Source organism: Bos mutus, chromosome 18, assembly GCF_027580195.1.
Source record: "Bos mutus isolate GX-2022 chromosome 18, NWIPB_WYAK_1.1, whole genome shotgun sequence".
NCBI lineage: Eukaryota > Metazoa > Chordata > Mammalia > Artiodactyla > Bovidae > Bos > Bos mutus.
In genome coordinates, this window is record NC_091634.1 from 28,408,170 (window position 1) to 28,429,918 (window position 21,749).

General features: G+C 50.7%; 1 protein-coding gene across 5 annotated transcripts in view; it reads right to left on the reverse strand.

Annotated features, from left to right (window-relative positions):
* Positions 1 to 1,337: 1,337 nt before the first annotated feature.
* BEAN1 (brain expressed associated with NEDD4 1) overlaps positions 1,338 to 21,749 on the reverse strand; it is a 36,899-nt gene continuing 16,487 nt past the window's right edge. For 3 of the 5 annotated variants that reach the window (XM_070388311.1, XM_070388313.1, XM_070388312.1), the window contains 3 exons: positions 7,820 to 8,083; positions 3,122 to 3,272; positions 1,338 to 1,900 (listed from right to left, as the gene is read on the reverse strand). In XM_070388311.1, the coding sequence (XP_070244412.1) occupies positions 1,573 to 1,900; positions 3,122 to 3,272; positions 7,820 to 8,083 (743 nt within the window). In that variant the 3' untranslated portion in view covers positions 1,338 to 1,572. The remainder of the gene's footprint in view (positions 1,901 to 3,121; positions 3,273 to 7,819; positions 8,084 to 21,749) is intronic. The other 2 variants (XM_070388314.1, XM_070388315.1) reach the window with 1 other exon arrangement.

Below are 21,749 nucleotides of genomic sequence, written 5' to 3' on the forward strand. Positions count from 1 at the left end.
CCAGGATGCTACAGAACCTCTGGGTGGATTCCTTTCAGTTCTGCACCAGAAGAAATGCTATTTCTACAGAAAATAAGATTCACGATTGCCTTCCTCGCCACCTCTCTTCTTAAGAAAGGGATTACTAAATTGTCTTAGCCCTTTATTGGAGGAATGGAAATGTAGGGGAGAGGCTGGTTGGGGGTGCTGCAGTTTAAGGAGTGGGTGGGGAGGGAGGCGGGGTGGGTTGGAGGACTGCCGCTGGTGATGCTGGTGGGGATGCTCTTTATGGGCGCTGGGCTGCCACCCTCGTGCAGGCTGGGTCTGCAGGCATCAGCTCTGTTACCTGCGTGGTCTCTGATGGAAATTGCTGGGATTCAGGGGCCAAGGTCTAAGTCTGTTTACAACGAGGCCCATGTACTCCTTTCTGCGGTAGCCCCAGCAGCAAGGCTGAGATGCAACCACTGGTCCTCTCGCGGTGGCACAGTAGGGCCCACATCCCCTTGATTTCATTTGCGCCAGCACCATGGAGGGCAGACCAGAAGGTGCTGGCTCCCAACTCCCAACCCTGAGCCCCCACCTAGAGGGCCAGCACTGCTCCTGGGGTCCGTCTCCAGCCCACTCGAGCTTAGGCCATGAATGGCCAGCAGGGCATGCCCCTAGTGAGGGGCTGCTCCTCTGCCTCAGCGCCTGTCCCCAGCAAGGCCCCACCCCATCTTCTTTGAAGCCCCTCAGTCCCAGGCAGTGGTTGAATGGGCATGGGCACCGCCGTGACCCACTAACCACCACCCCACCACCACCACCGCACGCCCACTGAGGGCCCTGTCCATCACTTGGGGCTTGGAGTGGGGGCTTTGGAGATAACTCCGCTACCACCACCAGACGGAGGGTGCTGGGCTAGGGATGGGGCAGGGTGTGGCAAGGGTTTCCAGGTTGTGCCTGGGCCCCCAGTCCCGTGTCCCTCATTCTATAAGTGGCAGGTGTTGTGGCTCTTCTGCCCTGGGGTGGGGACATACAGACAGCGTGGAGCTGAGCCTCACTGAGGCCTGTCCCACCAACTGGGAGGACCAGCTGCCTCCTGGGGGTTGGGGGTGAGTTTGGGCAGGAAGCTGACCTGGGGTGGCTGAGCAGCTTCTGGGGGGCAGAGTCAGCGTTGGGGTCCAGGCTTTCCAGTGAGGGCAGGGCAGACAGCCTGGGGAGAGGGCAGAGTGAACCCCAGCCCCTTCTCTGCCTTCTTTCTCCTAGCACTGGCTCCAGGGGTATCACTGGCAGGCTGGGGAGGAGACTGGAGGTCAGGAGAGCTTCGTCTGCAATGAAACCTTCGCAGGTGGGATTGTGTATCTGGTGGGGGGGGGGAGGCCTGTGTGTGTGTGTGCACGCCTGTACACGTGAGGGACATGTCTGGATGTATGTGTGCACATGGGTGTGTCAGTGTGTGTCTGTCCAAGTTGTGTGTATATGTGTGCATGTGGGGGTGCCATGTGAGCATCCGTGTGTGTGTGTGTGTGTGTGTGTGTGTGTGTACACGCCTCTGTGTGCCTGAAAGATGTGATTCAGCCCCGAGGGGCCAGCAGGACCTGACCACCAGGTCGCTCACATGATCTGCTCTGGGCCCAAGGCCGGGGCCTGGGTTGGGGTGGGCGGGCCCTGGGAACTCTGCGGGCCTGGTTGCGGTCCAGGCAGTGGCAGCCGGCCTGATGGAGGGCTGGCCCCACACACAGCCTCATAAGGGGGCAGGGTGTCCATGGAGACAGTGCGGAGGCCACTCTGGCCCTGCGGCCTCTGCGCCTGCTGGTGTCGGCCAGGGCTGTGGCCATTGCCCACATCCAGCTCGGGGCAGGAGTCGGTCAGTGAGTAGGGGGGCGGGGCATCCGTAGGGATGTACAGCTGAGTGGCGCCCGGTCCCACACACTCCTCGTAACTGCAAGAGAAGAAGCTCCCTCAGGCCCTGTGTGAGCTGGCCTCAGTGGCAGGTAGCGGGCCGCCCCCCCTCCTCCCCCGCCCCACCTGCCCAGGGCTAGAGGCCTAGCCACAGTGACAGGCTGCCCTGGAGTGGAGCAGGCCAGGCCTTAGTCCCACTGACTCCAGTGAGACCCCTCCACTCCCTGGGGAGGGGCACCAAGCACACTGAGACCTGGATTCTGGCCCTGACTCAGCCTGGGTGTCCCTGTGAACACAAGTGACCAAGTCACCGAATGCTGGGTCCCAGATCTCTTAGAACAGCAGCCGCTACTGCCTTAGCATCTCCAGGTGGGGCTCCCAGTGTGGGGAGCACTGGTGGGGGCAGCCAGACACTCCTTGGTCTCAGGTCACCCCAAAGTGCTCCTTCAAGGGTTAGGGAGGACTTCCTGGGGGCCCCTCTGAACCTGAAGCTACAGGGCAGAAAATCACCCATCCTCCGGGAAAGTCCATCCCTCCCAGTGACCCTGGGGAGGGGGTGGTGGTAAAGAGTAAAAAGGTGATGGGGAGGCTGGGGCTGTGTGCAGGGTGCAAGGGGGTCCCCTGGATGGGAAGTGCTGGTGTCCTGACTTCTCTTTCCAGGTCCTAAGTGGTGGGTAAGGTGCCTGAGAGTGGCTGCCAGGACAGGACCCAGAAGAGAATCCCCCCAAGACAGGGCCACCTGGTGGGCATGAGCGCAACTGGAGACAGTGACACCTGTCCCAGTGGGTGTGATCTGGACTTCAGGGGCTCATACTAAGGGAGACAGAGGACGAGATGGCTGGATGGATCACCAGTGCAGTGCACATGAATTTCAGCCAGCTCCGGGAGATAGTGAAGGTCAGGGAAGCTCGCTGTGCTGCAGGGTGTGATGTAGTCCATGGGGTCGCAAAGAATCGGACAGGACTGGGCAGCTGAACAACAACCAAGGGGCTCGGGCCTGGACCCTCCACCTCGCTCCTCACCCATCCTGAAGCAACTGAACTTTTCTTCTTTTCACCTTTTGGAGTGTGTCTCGGTGACATCTGCTGAGTCACGCCCCACCTCACTTGGTCAGGAGGGTGAGGAGATGGCCGCGCCCACTGAGCAGATGTGTTCTGCCTTTGTACCATCTGGGGTGTTGCCAGTCCCTGTGGGGGCGGGGCTTCCTGTCTGGAGCCCCGCCCTCTCAGGCCCTCCTGCCGCCCCTGCGTGGCCTCCTTACCCGGGTGGAGAGTCTGGGTACAGCTCTTGGAGCACCGTGGCATCCACGTCCCCATCAGAGCTAAGGTCCAAGGGCGGAGGCCAGTCCTCGGCGGGGCTGCAGGCGTAGCGCATCCTGTGGCTCGGGCGGCCGTATATGTGCCCGTCGGACACTGCAGGGAATGGACGGACATTCGGCCTGGGTCTCAGGCTGGCGCCAGGGAGTCTGCCTGCGGCCACAGTCCTGTCACTATCCTGCCCCTCCCTCACCATGCACAGCTGCCTTCATCCCCTCAGTGAGCCCCAGAACATGAGTGCCAGTGCTCTGCTGAGTGTGTGTTGGGGGTGGTCACAGAGAGGAAGCAGAGCTGGCTCGGGCCTGGTGGGGCTCTCAGGGTGCTGAGCAGCCTGTCCTGGGAACAGCCAGGTCGTGAGCAAGCACATCATGAGCTTTGACAGGTGTCGTACTAGGGCTGTGGGAGCAGAGAAGGGCCTGACCCAGCCTGGAGGTGAGGGAGGGCTTCCTGGAGGAAAGGCTCTCAGAACTGAATCTTGTCTAGAAATCAGCCACGATAAGAGGGGCAAGCCTGGCAGAGGGAACAGAACAGCTCAGGTCAAGGGTGGTGGGGGTGCGGGGAGATGAGAAAGAAGACTGTAGTGTGAACAGGATGCTTTGAGCTGTGGAGAAGGGCTGGGGCATGACAAACGGGGAGGAAGTGTCGGGGAATGAGGACTGCAGAGGTCTCTGAGGTTAGGTCTCCCGCCCTTTAGGTTTCCCGGGGAGAAAACGGGGCTTCTATGATGAATCCTGGTGACTTCACAGACGACACTGTCTTCTGTTGTTGTTGTTTTTATCGCACAAGTACATCAAAGACTCTTGAAATGTCCTGAAGCTGAGAAACATATTTAACTGTGCTTGTGCAGCATCTACCAACAGAATCTTATTTTCTTAGACCTAGTAACACTGCTTAGGGAATGCCGACGGAGTAGTCTTCTCATTCTACAGCTGGGATTCAGAGAGGATCAGTGACTTGACAGAGGCCACACAGCAAATTACTGGTAGGGCCACAGGGTGACTGGATGTCCTGGCTCCTAACCCTAGAAGCTCTCCACCTCCCAGTTTCCAACAGGTCTGGCAGAGGCTGGAGGACCGTGGGAGCTACAAAGATGGCTGAGACATGAGGTCTCCGGACTGCCCTGGCCTCCCAGGTGGCCCCTCCCCTCGGAGGGTGGGGCCTGAAGTGGGCGGGGCTTGTCTGCCTTGGGTGAGACTTGCGACCTTTCTTTGAGGTCAACACCACTGTTGGGTTGCCCTTCCCATTGTATAGCCAGGAGCTCAGGGTCCTGTAGCTGGTAGAGTGTGCAGCTGGAATTCACGCATAGTCTGTACAACCCCAAAGACTGCTCCTTGCATTCCCCAAACTCTCTTTCCCATTCTTGACACATTGGTGAGTGGAAAAATCTGGATACAAAACTCCATCTGTGGGTACAATCCCAGGATTATCTACAGACATCACGAAAGCTCTTAGAAGAAAATATTCCAAACAGTGGCTCTGTTTGGAGGACAGGAACAGAACCCTTAATTTTTTATGTTTTCTGTATTTTAAAGGTTTTCAACAGTGATCACACATTACGCTTCTCCTAGGAAAAAGGACTCCAATAACATGCTGAGAAGATGCTGAAATGAGATTTGTTTCCTTTTAGGTCACCAGCTGAAGAATGAGAATTTGGGGAAGAAGTTGGGGAAGAAGCTGAGGAGAGAGGAAAACATGAAATGACTGGGTGAGAACAGAAGAGCCGCAGTGGCTGGCCCTGGGCTCCGGTGCTGGGTCCCATTCCCACCAGTGTTGGCGGGCAGGGCCCCGTCCACTGTGTGCTGGGGTAGGGGGCAGCCAGGGCTGTCTGGACCTCGGGAAAACTGAGGCTCTTTCCTGGTGGGCAGGCCTGAGAGCTGACGCTGCTCTTCACCTCTGTCTCCCTGTGGTTACTTTCCTTGGGCCCCCCACAGGCTGAGCATCTTAGGGAAACTGAGGCCACCCTGAGGCATTCACCTAGCCCAGACCACAGTCCTGTGATGACTCAGGTCAGCCCCAGACATCCAGGTGGGTAGAGCTCTCAAGGAACAGCTGGAAAGAAACTCCACTCCCCCAGTCTGAACTTCCCAAATTCCTTTCTCCTCTACCCTCATCAGCATGCACTCAGATAGTCCAGGGAGACCCAAATCTCTCTCTTCCCTTATTTACCCAAGTTAAGGTATACCTCTTTCATTATTCAGCCCCAGTCCAAGGTTAGCAACCTTACACAGGCTCCAGAGAGTGGGGAGGAGGAACTTGCATCCATAAGTGTCACTGTGCAGTAGCCTCAGGATCTTATTCACCCTCACAGGGATTTAAGAGAGGGACACAGTGGGTGCCTTCTTCTCGCAGATGAAGAAACAGAGATGTCAAGTCACTTGCTCTAAACCTCCAGCAAGTGAGAGAGGGCCAGATCCATCTCCTAAAGCTCAAACTCAAGACCTTTCCATCTTATGGAAAGAGAACAAATTTCTTTCTCTTTCTCTTCTTCTTTCTTTCCTTCCTTCTTTCTTCCCTAGTCTCTCTGACTCATTCCTTCATTCACTCACTCCTTCACTCATTCTCAAACATTCACTGGCGCCTCTCTCTGCACCTGACCAGCCTGCAGAAGGGCCCTGAGGGCAGGCAGGGGAGGACTGACTTTGCCCCGAGGGCACCGGGGAGCCATTGCGTGGCACTGAGCAGAGGCTACAGTTCAATCGTGGTGCTTGTTCCATGGAGAAGGCCTTGGGGGCACCAGGCCAGCGGCTGGCAGCTGTAGGGGCTGCAGCATTAGTTATCTCAAGGGGGAGAGATAATGAAAATAGTTAACACGAACTGGGCACTTACTCATAAACCAGGCACTGTGCTATTTTAGACCTGACAATAACTTTGGGGCAGGTCCCCATGTACCCATTGTATAGATGACTCACAGAGCTGAGTGACTTTCCTGAGGCTGCTTGGTAAGAAGTGGAGATGAAGGCTGCTGTGGACCCTGGGTCCGAGGTGCCTCTGAGATGTAAGAGCCTTGGGGCATCGGGTGAGGAGGATGGGTGGGGCCTGGAGCTGGAGGGTGCCTGAGATTGAGCAGGGGTGGGTCCTCCTGAGAGGACCCAGGGCTCAGGGTGGGGCTCTGAGGAACCTTGAGATTCCTCTTCTCAGGAATCTACCGGCAAGTCTGAGAAGAAGTCACCAGAGTGATGGGAGAGAGCCTGGAGAGGCTGAGTCACCGGAGCCAGGGAGGGTGTCTGAAGGACAGAGGGTCCCCCATGGCCAGGAGGCTGCTGCTCGTCGGAGCGTGGTGGCTCTTGTGTCCCCTCTCCCCTGGCTTCTTTTCAAGCCTCCTGGCAGTCCCTGGTGTACCCCCTGAAGGCTGGGGGATGGCATGGGGGCATCAGCACCTCCAGGCCTCCTGCTGAGGCCCCAACGAGATGCCAAAGCCAGAGCTGAGAACAGAGGCGAGGGCAGGGAGGCGGGAGCCCCGCAGCAGGGTCTCCAAGGCGACGGGGCCACGGGGCTGCAGTGAGTCAGCATCAGGCAGCAAAGGCCTGAGCCCAGATGCAGCCTGGCGGTGGCCTGCACTCACCCCACCTGCTCCGAAGTCAGAGCTGGGGGCTTGCTCATGTGACACTGGCCCCATGGCCCCACCACGCACTCAGGGCAGACTAGCCTGCCCGAGGCCTCTCTCTTTCCTCAAGGCCAAGGTTGACCTCTCCACTCAATCTTGGAAATTCCCTTGGCCCTCTCTCCTGAGCTCTAAGTCCCAGGCTCAGGCTCGGGTACATTCAAGCCACTCAACAAGTCCCTCTAGCTCCTGGTCTTTAAAATGGGCTACCACAGCTCTCGCTGGGAAAATGGGATGGGGTGGTGACTTCCTCTGCTGTGGAGCAGGTCCCTCTGGGCTAGGCCCGTGCTGGGCTGTGAGCTTAGTGCGAGGAGAGCTACAGCTGCCCAGCGTCAGGCACTGCTGGGGGTGGGTGCAGTGCTCAGGAAGTCCTGGAGTGGGGATCACCCCTGCCTGAGAGGAGGGCATGAGGAGGGGCAGAGAGGCTCTAAAAGGAGGAGGCATTGGTGCCAGGTCTGGAAGGACAAGCAGGCTTCTGTCAGATGGGGAGGTGGTGGGGAATGGCATTCTAGGCACAGGGAAGAGCGCATGCAGATGCGGAGGTGGGAGGGAGCAGGAAGGAGGCGCCTTGGGTGGGGGAGCAGGAGGGGTAGAGGGCAAGGGTCGGGCTCTGTGAGGTGGGCAGGCTGGCCATCCTGGGCCTGACTGGCTCCATCCTGGGGTGGGAGAGGTCGAGGGTGGTACTGGGCTCCTTGTTGGGGGGAGGTGGGCACGCTCTGGGCAGGAGCCTTGTGCTCCTCAAGGGTCAGGCTGGTGCTTCAAGGGCAGGAACAGGCAGGTTGGTCTCACGAAGGCTGGGGCTGGGGAGAAGCCCTACACCCACTCTTTGACCTTCAGCCTCATCCTTGGCAGACAGCTGGGCTTCCCACGCCACTGAGGCATTATGGTGAGTGCCTCTGGGCTCTTCCTGATCACTCAGGACCTCTATGAGGCAGCCTGACCACCCTGTCCCACCCACGGTAGAGCCACCACCTCCCTGCTGCCGCCTGGGTGACAATCGGACAGGGGGCCTGGGGGTGCCCAGGGATGGGCAGCAGCTCACCGTAGCCCTGCTCGTACTCTCGATGGCGCCGGCGGCGGCGGCGGTGGCGGCGATGGTGGTGGCGGCGGTGGCGCTGGCGCTGGCGCTGGAGCCGGGCTTGCCTGTCCCTGCGGATGCTGCCCACGATGATGGTGATGCAGGAGAGGATGATGACCACGCCTATGACCGCGCTCGCCACCAGCACGGGGGACACGAGCAGGTGGCTGTGCTCCGAGCTCTCCGAGAACGTGGGATAGAAGTAACTGGTGCGGTTGTACCGAGCTACTGTGGACAGAGAGAGACACTGAACAGAGATCCTGCCCCACACCTTCCTCCTGCCTCCCTGCTGCCCTGCGAGTTATCCCTCCCTCGGTGTGCGTGTTAAGTGACTCCAGTCGTGTCCAACTCTTTGCGACCCTACGGACCATAGCCCACCAGGCTCCTCTGTCTGTGGGATTTTCCAGGCTGGAAACTGGAGTGGGTGGCTGTGCCCTCCTCCAGGAGATTAGTGCCGCCTGGGAAGCCCTCATTCCTAAGTAAATGGAGGCTACTGTGGCCCATGGACTTTATCCTGACTGCTTCTGCTAGGGAGGAAGGGAGGAGTGCCTTGCCCATCCTGCCCCTCACCCCCACATCTACAGGAGCCTCTACTAGTGAGGATTGACCTCTTCTCCTCTCCCCTGAAGCCTCTGCCCTGGGAGCTCAGCCAACTCAAAGATAGGGAAAAAGGAAGCTCAGAGAGGGCAACGGACTTGCTCAAGGTCACACAGCAAATTAGTGGCAGAGCTGAGGCTTGAACCCAAGATCCAGTGCTAGACCAGGACTCTCCTCCACCAAGGCACGAGGTTGGAAGGTCAGTGTGACTTTGCCAAGGTCTTAGGAATGGATGGAGGATACTCATGCATTGGAGTTTGAGGACAAACCATACTGGTCTCCTGCTTCGGGGGTGAATCCTACCCAGGGGACACCAGGGAAATCAGGCGGGCCTGGGCCTGCGGGCAGTAACTGACCCAGGCAAGTCAGGGGGCTGGATCTGATCAGGGAGGACTTCTCGGAGAAGGTGAAATTTGGAGGTATTCCAGGCAGGGGAAGAGCAAGGGCAAAGGTGCAGAGAGGTACGAAGGGGCTTCTAGGAAGGGGTGTGACATGGCAGGAGTATGGGAAGACGAAAGAACCTTGTCTAGGACCAACAGCTGGGTCCCTGAGAGCCCTACTAAAGGAAGCTTCTGGGAGCCATGATGGCTTTGTCCTCCCGATGGATAAGATGATGGAGCCCTGGGGGCTGGAGCACCAGGGAGGGGTTAGAATCAGCCAAGAGCATCCACGGGCCTCTGCCCAGGGAGAACCAGCACCTCATTAGTGAGTCTCTGTGACTGCTCCTTAATTCCCTCCCACTCAGCTGGGCTGGGGTGTGGATTTCCTCTTTTACAGATGTGTGAACTGATACTCAGGACTGGTAAGTGACAAGCCAACGGCCATTCTGTTACTCCGTGGTCAAGTCAAGCAAGAACTCAAGCCCAAACTTCCAAGTCCAGAGCTCACTGCACTCTGTGTCCCCATCCCTGGCATGCTGGTCCCACCTCCCCAGAGCGAGTGAGCCGCAGACACTCGGTGAGCCACAGGGGCAGGGCAAGCATTCCTGGGCCCTGTTCTGAAAGGGGTCCTTCTGTCTGCCCTCCCAGAGCCGAGGTCCTAGGCCCTGTTCTGCATCTGTCATGTATGATCATGCATGGTTTCCAGGGCTTGTGTCTGAGTGCCCTCTGTGTCCTCAAGCTCAGCCCTGGGTCCAAGTTCACCAAAGGTGCCCAAGGCATATATTGAATGGGTGGCTCCAGCCTTGAGACCAGATGAAGAAGTGGCAGGGAGGCCCTGAACTCCCTCGGGGGAATGAGGTCTCTGTCTTGGGTGTCTGAGGATACTGTACTGAGAATGCTGTAGGAGGGCCCTGTTCCCAGGTGAAGGCCTGGACTTAGGCAAATCAGAAGCTGGAAGCTCAGCTGTGGCCACCTGTTCCTTCTTATCCCTTTCTAGCACCATGTCCAAAAGCCTCTCCCACATTCAGCCCATGGCAGGGACAGGGAGGTGAAGCAGGAACTTGGGGTTGCTGCCTGAGCTGTGAAGATGCCCGGCCAGCAGTTCTGCCCATGCTGGTAGCTCTTGAAACCTACTGACATTCATTAGGAGCGGCTGGCTTGAAATCCTTACTTTCTGGGCCAGTATATCATCCTACCTGAGAGCCAAGCCTTTGCCTGCTGAAGTTCATTGTAAGCTGCTCTCCTGCAGGTGCATTCACTGGGGAGAGGGAGAGACCCTTGGCTTTGGCTGGGCATGTGTGCTTCTTGACCCCGTGATATGAGAATGTCAGGGTATGTGAATTTCTGGGATTCTTTGGGGGCCAAACGCACACCACTGTTTTGAGAGCCCCTGCTATGTGTAGGCTCTGTTTAAAGAGCTCACTTCATCCCTGAAGCTATGTTCTCCCCATTTTAGAGGTGAGGATACTGAGGCTCAAAAATATTAAATGACCCACCGCAATCATATAGCCAGTATACAGCTAATTGATAACCATTCTCTTTCTGTTTGGCCCAGGATCCAGCCTCAGCATCCTTTCCTTTTTTAAAACATCCTTTCCAACATAGCACTTCACACAGTGATTACCCTGGTCACGAAGCGAAGCTTGTGGCCACCGCTCATCTAGTCCACAGTGCTGCCACTTCTGAGCCAATGACCAGGCTTTGGCTTGTACTAGGTCTGAACCAGGGGCCACTCTGTTACCATATTCTCTCTAATAAAGCACAAGCCAACTGGCCATCCAACCAATGTCACCGTCTTCCCATCTACCATGTGGCCTCTCCCCTTAGAAGCCAATGGTAGGACTTGGGACTGTCAGAGACAGACAGTCCTCCTTGGGGAGCATAGGAGCGTATGGAGTCCACACTCAACTGGTTCAGTATGTCCCAGCTGCTGCGATGGCTTGGGACACTCTGGCCACCCCATGATCCAAGGCAGATGGGCTACTTAGAAAGCTGGCCAAGGCAAGGTTGTGGGTTCCCAGAATAAAAACCTAGGGCAGGATGTGTGTGAGTGCGTGCCTGCCCTGCTCGGCATGCAGTACCTTCTGCCAAGGTGCCAGTCCCATGGGGTCACCTTGAAGATGACTTGCTGCCACCTGCTTCAGCTGCTAAGGGGAGCCTCACCCTCCTGGCAGTGCTGGGCTCATTACCAGCCAGGCGTGGAGATGGCAACACCGCACCTGCATATGAAGCCAGTTTGGGCAGGCATCCGCCTGTATGGCTGGTGAGAAATTAATCTTCCAGTCACTGTGACCGGCGGAGGTAGGTGCTGCTTTAAATTATGAGGGAAATTCTTCCAATTTCCAAATGCAGGGTCCACTTCATCAACGAGATAAAAATGACTGCAGAAAAACGACATGATGCTAACACCCCTTCCCACCCCTTTGCCTCCATGTCCCCCATACCAGCTGCAACAAGGACAGAAAATGAGGCAAGCTTTGCCTCTAGCCTGATTTTCTTCCCAAGTAGCCTCTACAAAGGTGCTGATGACCAAGAGGAAATTGTACCCTGAGATGTGGCCCTTCCTCCACACACCAGCATGATGAGCTAACTTCTGCTGAGCACCTACTATGTGTCCTGCACCATGCTTGGTACTTTTCATGTACTAGTTCATTTAATTCTTATGATGGCCCATGATGGGAACTCCAATTAACAGGTAGAGAAACTGGGCCTCAGAGAGGTTAAGTGATTTGTCCAATGTCACACAGCCCACAAAGAGGGACCCAAGTCAGTGGGCAGCCAAAGCCCTGTGCTCTTAGGCAAGATGCTAGTCTGTGGCTAACAGGCACTGTGAGATAGAACTCATATTTTCAGGATCTTGCTAAAGTGAAAATTTCCTCTCCCTAAAATTGAGCTTTGCTTCCTCCTGACCACCTTATATGTAGCAACGTAGACCATGACCTAAGTCTTATTCAGGGTGAAAGTATATCAACAGCTAAACATTGCATGTCATGTTTAGCTAAACTAAGCCTTTAAACAGCTAAACATCCCTGGGTCAGGAAGATTCCCTGGAGAAGGAAATGGCAACCCACTCCAGTATTCTTGCCTGGAAAATCCCATGGACGGGGAAGCCTGGCAGGCTACAGTTCATGGTGTTGCAGAGTCAGACACGACTGAGCACATATATTGCTAAGTTTTGAGGGGCTGGCAGAGGTCCACTATTAAAATCTAGAAAAATCAAAAGACCGTTCTTGGGTTTCCCCTGGTGTCCAGTAGTTAAGACTCCATGCTCCCAATGCAGGGGCCCAGAATCCATCCCTGGTCAGGAACTAGATCCCAGATAACACAACTGAAGATTTCATGTGCGGCAACTAAGACCAAGCACATCTAAATTAGGTGAAAAGGCTGTCCTTTAATTCAAGGGCAAAGAGGAGACTTCCAGGGGCCTGGTGTTCTAGGGGCGCCTTCTGGCTGAAAAAAGGGATAGTGTATGTGTATGTTAGTCGCTCAGTCGTGGCTCTTTGCCACCTCTGTCCATGGAATTCTCCAGGAAAGAGTACTGGAGTGGGTTGCCATTTCCTTCTCCAAAGAATCTTCCCAAGAAAGGGATATATCATAAACACACGAAGGCTGCTGCCAGGCTCCACGTGAGCGTGGAGCGAGGGTGGAGCGGTGCATAGACCAAAGGGCATGCGTGGAGCGTGGAACGTGAGTGGGCGAGCGTGGGGCGTGCGTGGCGTGTAGGTGGAGCATGGGGCGTGCGTGGAGCGTGGGTGGAGCGTGGAGGAGGCCGAAGCCCCGGCTCCCGGGCTCTGAGTGGAGCCAGGCTCAACTGAAAGCTCTTGACGGTGAGCTGTTCCTGAGAGAGTTCCTCCGCCGCGCCAAGCTGAAGTCCTGTGAGCACGCCGCAGACACAGCCCTGGTGCTCTCCCGACGCTGCGCATGGGGTCCTGAGGCTCCTGTCGGGGCGGGGATGGTGCCTGGGTCCGTGGGCCGCCGCCGGGCCAGGCAGAAGCCAGCGCTTGCGCCTGCGGACTTCTGCTTCAGACTGTGACTGGGAACCACTGGTGAGTCAGGCCCTCAGTGACCCCGGCTTGGGGTTGGGGCCGGGTCTGGCGCTTGCCTCCTCTCTGTGTGAAAACATGGCCACTCCCATTTACAGGACACTGAATCTTGGTGGGTTGAAGTTTGTCCACCTTGTTTTGTGGCAGAGCTGGGATTTGAACCGGGTGTGTCTAATACTGCATGAACTTGTGGCCCAAGGCAGAGGCGGAGTTGGGAGAACTGGGCTACATTCCTGGTTCTGCCACTTACTCTCTGTGTGACCTTGGGCACGTTCTCTGCCTTCTCTGGACCTGCTCACTGTTTGTCTGAAAGATGTTTATTCTTGGATCCTGAATCGTTCTTCCTGAAGGGTGGGTAAAGGAGTAGGGAGGAGGTGGGAGCCCGGTGAATGCAATGGGGGAGGCAGTGAGATCAGAAGATTGCTCTTTGCAGCCTGAAGCCACCTAGGACCACTGGTAAAGGAAGGGCACCGAGGCACCGAAGGTGCTGAGCCACCGTCTTTAGTTCTCCAGTCCTGCCCTTATCTTCAGAGATGCTGGCTGGAGGAAGAAGGGGGCTGCGGACAGAGATCTGACTGATGGTCCCCATCACAGAAAATTCTGAACGCATTTGTCACGGGTCCGCTTCCCTAAGTCTGGCCTCAGCAGTGCACTTCTTCTCCACTGCTGGAGCCACCAGGGTGAGGCTGTGAAGTCATTGGATAAAATCTGGGGAAGAGGATTCAGGCTCAGTCTTTTCTTTGCTCACCAATGGCTGGTCCCAGCCTCCCAGCTGGGACTAGGGTAGGGGGACACGGCAGGGCAGGCTCACTACACGTGGGCACTTCTGAGTCCTGTCCCCTTCTTTTTTGGGGCAACTTCCCAGCCCACTTGTCACCTATCGATACCTATCCTCTTGTCACCAGGAGACTGTGATGGAGAGAGATTAGGGCACTGGGGGCAGGTCAGGAACATCCACATAGGGGCCGGGTCTTGCAGGATGAACCAGCAGAACAAGAGCCAGGGAGGGAGGAAGGGGCCTGGGCAGGAGTACAGAAGGGTGAGGTCACAGAAGAGCTCAGGGAAGGAGGTGCTCCTGGGGTGAGGCTGTGGGCTGCCACGTGAACACTGGGATTATGAGGCTGGGGAAATGGCTGCTTGGTGTTCAGGATTCTTCTTACAATGGAAATGTACCTCTGCAAGATGTCAAGGCCCTGACAGGTTTTACTTCACTGTCTGAGGCATTACAAGTAGGGCAGGTTATAGTGGAAACTGAGGATTAGAATGTGAAGTCATCCACCCCTCCATTAATTCACTCAACCGATTATCCACCCTCCCATGTATTTATGTACTTAGGCATCTACTCAGGATCCACTTGATCATCCATGCATCCATCCATATATCAATCATCCATCCACCCACCAGTCCTCACTAAGTGCTTCTCTGCCTGGATACATGCGAGGTGCTAGGAACATGTATGTGAGTCAGCTAAAATGAACCTCTCAAACTGTAGAAAGCACAAATACCCCAGTGCTCAGGGGGAAAGTCTTGGTAGATCATGGAGTTCTCTGCTCTCATGTTATGCAGAGTAGCCCTGCTTCTCTCTGTTTATACATCAGAGTTAATAGGAGAGTGCTCCACTGCCATGTTTAAGAACTTTAGCCACTGCATTAAAATATAACTGGGAAAATAAAAGTGACCACCCACAGGCCGTTCATGACTCTATAAATATAAGATGAAAATGATTTATTCCACTATTAAGATGGATTCTGCCACTTAAATAAACTCACCAAAATTAACTCACATGTACTTTTATGTATCCAAACTCCATAGCTTACCATCCTGTCATCATTCACTAAGGTTTTATCTCCAGTTTGATGAACAATTTATTTGTTGGCTGGAGAACTCACAGACCACTTTTCCCTGTTTCTGCAGAGGAAGTGGTGAACTGGCTGACATTACAAAATCCAACCACAGCGGAATGAGACTTTCAACTTGAACCCACACCACCAATCTCTCATTTTCTTGCTAGAGTCATCAGTGGCCTTGAACTCATTGTCTCTACTCTTCCACCATCACCTAGAGTTGGCTTTTCGGCTGTTTTCCGCGGAGGACACAGGCTTTTATAACACCAGCAGTCACTGTGCCTGCTTGATGTGTAGGAAATAGGGGCACTGTGTGGGGAAGCAGCTGGATGGCAGCTGGGGGCTGGCTTGGCCCACCCATCAGCTGGGGCATTAGCTGTCACATCCCCATCTGCATTGTGCTGTGCTTAGTCGTGTCCGACTCTTTGCGACCCCATGGACTATAGCCCACCAGGCTCCTCTATCCATGGGATTCTCCAGGCAAGAATACTGGAGTGGGTTGCCATTTCTCTCTCCCTCATTTGCATTATGAGCCTCAAAATCATGGCTTCAGAAAATGACCATTTACTACAATTTGGTCTTTCCAGGAAGTTCATGAATAATTAATTGATACATAAAATGTTAAATTCATGAATGCTTCAAATTATCATCAACTGTCCCCCAAGCTGGGCCAGCCTAGAGATGTGTTCTTGGGCCACAATGGCTGAGCCCCCACCCCAAGTACTATCATCATTCTTAGTTTTGTTCTGGCCTTTTGCTTTTGTGGGTTCTGATTCTGGAACATATCACGGGACTTTGTCCCCTGCTCCACTGAAGTTCCCTCAAATAGAATTTAAAAGGGCATGTGGGAAGCCACCAGGGCAGCAGTGTATTAAAAATAATACAGTATGAGGAGAAAAGACCTATTCCAGGAATGCAAGAATGGTTTAAGACCACGAAATCTATTAACGTAACATGTCACTTCAGGAGGTAGAATGAGAGAAACTACTAGACCAGGCAAAGATACGTACTTCTTGGCCACATTAGATACGAATGATCTCAAATGCTGACAGCATCACACTGAACCATGGAGCTTTGGAGTAGTTTCTCAGCGTGTGGCTCATGGAACATAGATTTCTAAAAACATGGAGTGTTTGTGGAGAAGTCCTGAATCCCCTCAGTCCCCAAGGTTGCTCTGCAGCCCTGAGCTGGGGCACCCCAGCCCTAGTCCTAATGCCTTTTATTCACCAGCATTCAGTGTCTGAGGTGAATGGCCCTAGTGTCCTCTGGGAGAAGGGTCACTCCTCAGCCATCTTCCTCAGGGCAGTGGTCGTGTGGGGGGAAACCCCAGAGCTCCTCCACCAAAGCTGACATGCATCTGGTCCTCGGACCTTGCCAAGTCAGAGAGTCCTGGGTTCAGATCTTGGCCCTGCCTCTTGCAGGTGGTCTCTGGGAAGTTTACCCCTCTGAGCTTCTAGCACTTCAATTGCAAAATGGGAACAGCAATTTCTTTGAGCTAATTAAAGCACACTGCTTAGCAGGATGCTTGGAACACAGTAGGTGCTCAATATTTGACAATTAAACCTTAAAATCTTAACAAAACATTCCCTAGACATAGTGCTAAATATGAAAGGCAAACAGTAAAGCTTCAATAGGAAGACACTGTAGAACATCTTTATGATCTTGAATTTCTTAAACAGGATACAAAGGTATTAATACTGACTGAAACAATGGGTAAATTGTACTATATTAAAATAAAGATCTTTGGTGGGAGTTTGGGCTTCAAGGTGGGCAAGGGGCATGGGGACTGAGATGTGAACAGGATCAAGGACATGGCTAGAGCAAGGGGAAGATTTTGAAAGAGTTTCTAAATAATTTGTAACCTGCCCTGGGACACTGGTGAATGCTTCTCAGGGAGGAACCTGTCTGTACAGGTGCCTGGAACCAGATAATAGATCCCAAGACATAGAAGGCTCCTCTTCACATTCTTATGGGAGCCTCCATTTTTGCATAATTAGCTCTTTCGCTCTAATACTCAAGAGAGTAGCCACACTGTCACTTACAGGAGTTCAATGTCAAACAGTAGTAACTGAGTATAATGCTTCTTGTGATGATAGAGGAAAACTCATTTGGAAACCTTGGTCTCATGTTCAATGAGGGGACCTAAAACAGCCTTTCTTCAAGTCAGTGATAAGTAAAAAGCCCCACAGGATTCCTTTTCAGTTCGAAAATGCAAGTCCTTGCAGCAGCTGACAGGGAATGTGTGATATGTACCCGGGCTGTCTTTTGATGGTGACTCATGTCGCCAGTGCCTTTGCCACCTCTGATTACCTATGTTTCAGTATTAGTGTCGCTTTAGTACTTTCAATCCTGTAAAGATTTTTGCAGTGGAAGTATAACTCTTGATTACCTACTAAACTTGGAAACACTTTAGTTTCTTACCTACTAAACATGATCTTCATTCAGTTTTTATGATATGTTTTTGCATTCTCCTCTTCTCTAAATCAAAGCCAGTGTTGAACAAAGGGATGATGCCGTGCATGTCTTTCTCCTCTTGTGTGTGTTCCATGGACGCGCCCTCCCCATGGCTCTTGTAATAAGACTATGGTGTATAGCTGGGCTTTTCATTCTTGAGCACTTAAAAATAAATGGCACTGCAGGAGAAGTGCTGGCTGTGCTAGGATTGAGCAGAAATTGATTTTGAAATGATAGGTAAACATTTGTTAAATCAGACACTGAATTTCAGCCACTGTGGTGGTTGAGCTGTTTAGTTTATTGTTTTTAATGCTCAGTGTAATTCCTATTTTAAAAGAATTTAAGGAACACTCCATAGGTTTCTGAATATATGGACTCGGAAATTCCATACTGGCTGGGAATTTGATAGTTATGTTGTCCTAGATAATTGGATTTTACGCTTAGTAGATATGGCAGTGTGCTAGCATCGCTCAGGTGTAATTGATCATTGTGCTGTCTGGCAAGGATAATGTGAGAGCCGTGCCCCAGTGTGACTGTTCTTATTGTTTAGAGAGTGTTGGTGACTTACTGTGCAAGTATATAGCCACGTGTACTGAAATTGTCCTTAAACTGTTGGGATCACAGTCATTATTTTAGTTTTAGAGGTACTTTTGTATCTTGGAAAAAATAAGAAAGAAATTTAAAAGTTTAAGTTATTTCACAAGCAGTCTCTTTAAATTTCATTTAGCCTAACACCTAAAATTTCAATAATAGACAAAAACTCTTTAATAAGACTGCCATCCAACTTAAAAGGTGCCCACCTTGGCTTTTACATTTATAAAAATGTATTATTTGAAGTGCATCAGCAGGATCCTCTGCTCCTAAGAAGTCCAAGAGGGTATCCCCTAACTGTATGCTCCATATCATTTTATTTTCTGTAAATTTTAAAGTTAAATACGAATAAAGCAAACAGTTATATATAAGACTTGATAAATACTCTCTATATAAAAATTTGAGAATATCTTTGAATGCAAAGACATGGTTATAAGAGTCAAAAAATCTTCCAGGGACGTCCCTGGCGGTCCAGTGGACTTTACCTTCCAATGCTGGGGGGTGCGGGTTTGACCCTGGTTGGGCAGCTAAGATCCCACATGCTTCTCAGCCAAAAACACTAAACATAAAACAGAAGTAATATAGGAACAGATTCAATAAAGACTTAAAAAATGGCCTGTGTTAAAAAAATCTTGAAAAAATAAAGCACTCCACAAAGAGGAAGAAGATTTTTGCAATAATATATCCAACACAGGTCTGGTATTCAGAATATATAAAGACTGCCTAGAAATTAATACTAAAAAGACCCAATTAAAAAAAAAGTGGGCCAAAGGCTTAAATAATCACTTCACAAAAGAGGATATCCAGGGTGCTAGTACACTGTACTTAATAACTAGAGAAATTCAAAGGAAAACCACCAGGTGATATTTCTGCTATTTTCCAGAATGGCTGAAGTGAAAAAATTCAGAGCAAGCACTGGTGAGGATGGAGGGCAATTAGAACTCATATATTGATGACAGGAGAGTGGACTGGTACTGCCTTTCTGGAAAACTGTTTAGCCCTATCTATTAAAGCCAAACATATGGATGTCCTATAACCCAGAAATTCCACTCCTGGGCAGAACGAATCCTCCAACAGAAATGCGTCAATATGTTCACATACTAGAACAGTGCTGTCCAATATGGTAGTCACTAGCCACACGTAGCTGCTTAAATTAATGAAAATTAAATTAAAAATTCAATTCCTCAAAATTGGAGATGATTCAAAGAAACTGAAAGATGTCCCATGCTCCTAGATTGGAAGAAATAATATCATTAAAATGCCGTAGTATCCAGAGCAATCTATAGATTTAGTGTATTCCATACCAAAATAGCCATGATATTTTTTGTAGAACTAGAACAAATAAACCTAATATTTATATGGGACCACAAAAGACCCTAAATTGCCAAGACAGTCCTGAGGAGAAAGAACAAAGCCGGCAGTGCACACAGTACTATGTATAAGACAGATAACTGAAGGGACCTACTGTATAGCACAAGGAACTGCTGAGTGTTCTGGGATAATCTATATGAGAAAAGGCTCTGAAGAAGGATGAATGTATGTGTATAATTGAATCGCTTTACACCTGAGACTAACAGAACATTGTAAACCAACTATACTCCAGTAAATACAGAACAAAGCTGGAAGTATAACTCTGCCAAATTCAGACTATCCTACAAAGTTATAGTAAGCAAAGTAGTATGGTATTGGGACAAAAACAGATACATAGATCCATGAAACAGAATAGAGAACCTAGAAGTAAACCCCTGCACCTATGGTCAATTAATCTACAACAAAGGAGGCAAGAATATACAAAGGAGAAGAGACAGTCTCTTCAACAAGTGGTGCTGGGAAAACTAGATAGTTTCTTGTAAAACAATGAGATTAGAATATTCCTTCACACCATATACAAAAATAAACTTTAAAAGAGTTTAAAGATCTAAAGGTAAGACCTGAAACCATAAAACTCCCGGAAGAGAACATAGGCAGAACACTTTTTGACATAAATTGTAGCAATATTTCCTTGGCTCAGTCTCCTAAAGCAAAAGAAATAAAAGCAAAAATAAATAAATGGGACCTAATTAAACTTAAAAGCTTTTGTACAGCAAAAGAAACCATCAACAAAACGAAAAAACAGCCTACATAATGGGAGAAAACATTTTCAAATGATGAGCCCAACAAGAGATTACTGTTCAAAATATATAAACAGCTCACACTGCTCAAAAAAAAAAAAAAAAATCGAAAAATGGTCAGAAGACTTGAATAGACATTTATCCAAAGAAGACATACACATGGCTAACAGGCACATGAAAAGATGCTCCACATTGCTAATTATTAGAGAAATGCAAATCAAAACCACAATGAAGTATCACCTCACACTTGTCAGAATGGCTGTCATCAAAAGGAAACTCAAATAACTAATATTGGAGAGGATTTGGAGAAAAGGAACTCTAGTTCAGTGCTGGTGGGCATGTAAATTGGTGCAGGCACTGTGGAAGACAGTATGGAGAGTCCTTAAGAAACTACAAATAAAACTACCATATGATCCAGCAAAAAAACCACAAATAAAACTACCATATGATTCCACTTCTAGGTATATATCTGACGAAAATGAAAACACTAATTATAAGAGATACATGCACCCCAAAGACCCCATGGACTATATACTCCATGGATTTCTCTAGGCCAGAATAGCCTTTCCCTTCTCCAGGGGATCTTCCCAACCCAGGTATTGAACCCAGGTCTTCCACATTGCAGGCAGATTGTTTACCAGCTGAGCCACAAGGGAAGTCCAAGAATACTGGAGTGGGTAGCCTATCCTTTCTCCAGTGGATCTTCCCAACTCAGGAATCAAACTGGGGTCTCCTGCATTGCAAGCAGCTTCTTTACCAAATGAGCTATCAGGGAAGCTCCCCAATGTTCACAGCAGCACTACTCACTATTACCAAGATATGGAAGCAACCCAAACAACCCATCAACAAACAGTTGGATTAAAAGGTGTGACTCCATATATATATTCCATATATATATATATTGAATGGAATACAAAAGGAATGAAATAATGCCACTTGTAGCAACATGGGTGGGACCTATAGAATATTATTCTTAGTGAAATAAGACAAGGAAGCCAAATACTATATGAAGTCACTTATACGTAGAATCATGATACAAAGGAATGTATATACAAAACAGAAATAGACTCACAGATATAGAGAACAAACTTGTGGTTACCAAAGGGGAGAAAGAAGGAACAAATTAGGGATGTGGGATTAATAGATACAAACCACCGTACATAAGATAGATCAGCAACAAGGATATACTGTATAACACAGGGAATTGTACCCATTATCTTGTAATAACCTATAATAGAGTATAAACCGCAAAAATGCTGAACTAGTATGCTGTACACCTGAAACTACCTGTATTGTAAATCAGCTGTACTTCAGTTAAAAAATTTAGTCTTCAGTTGCACTAGCCACATTTCAAGGGCTCAGTGGCTGCAAGTGGCTAGTGGCTATCATACTGGGCAGTGAAGATGTAGAACATTTCATTATTGCGGAAAGCTCTGTTGGACAGCATTCTATTAGAACGTTCACTATTCATCGCCTCAACCTGAAGAGTACTCAGATGTCCACTAAAGTAGAATGGATAAGTTATTTGTGGTATATTGACACAACGGAATATTATACAGTCCATTGTGTCAGTGTACACAATGTGATGAGAATAAGTGATCTACATTTATACACAATACTGTCATTGAATCTCATGACAGAATATTGAGCACAAGAAGCCAGACCAAAAGAGAATATCCTGTATGATTCCAAACATATAAAGGTCAAAACCTAGAAAAGCTAATTTATAGTGACAGGTGTCAAGACAGTGGTTGAGCTGGGCATGGCGCAGGGGCTGGAAGGGCACATGGCCAGAGCTGTGGGCTGCAGCTCATGATGTATTTCTCGATCTGAGTGTGCTGCGTTTGTGGATTCAGCTGTACACTAATGATCTG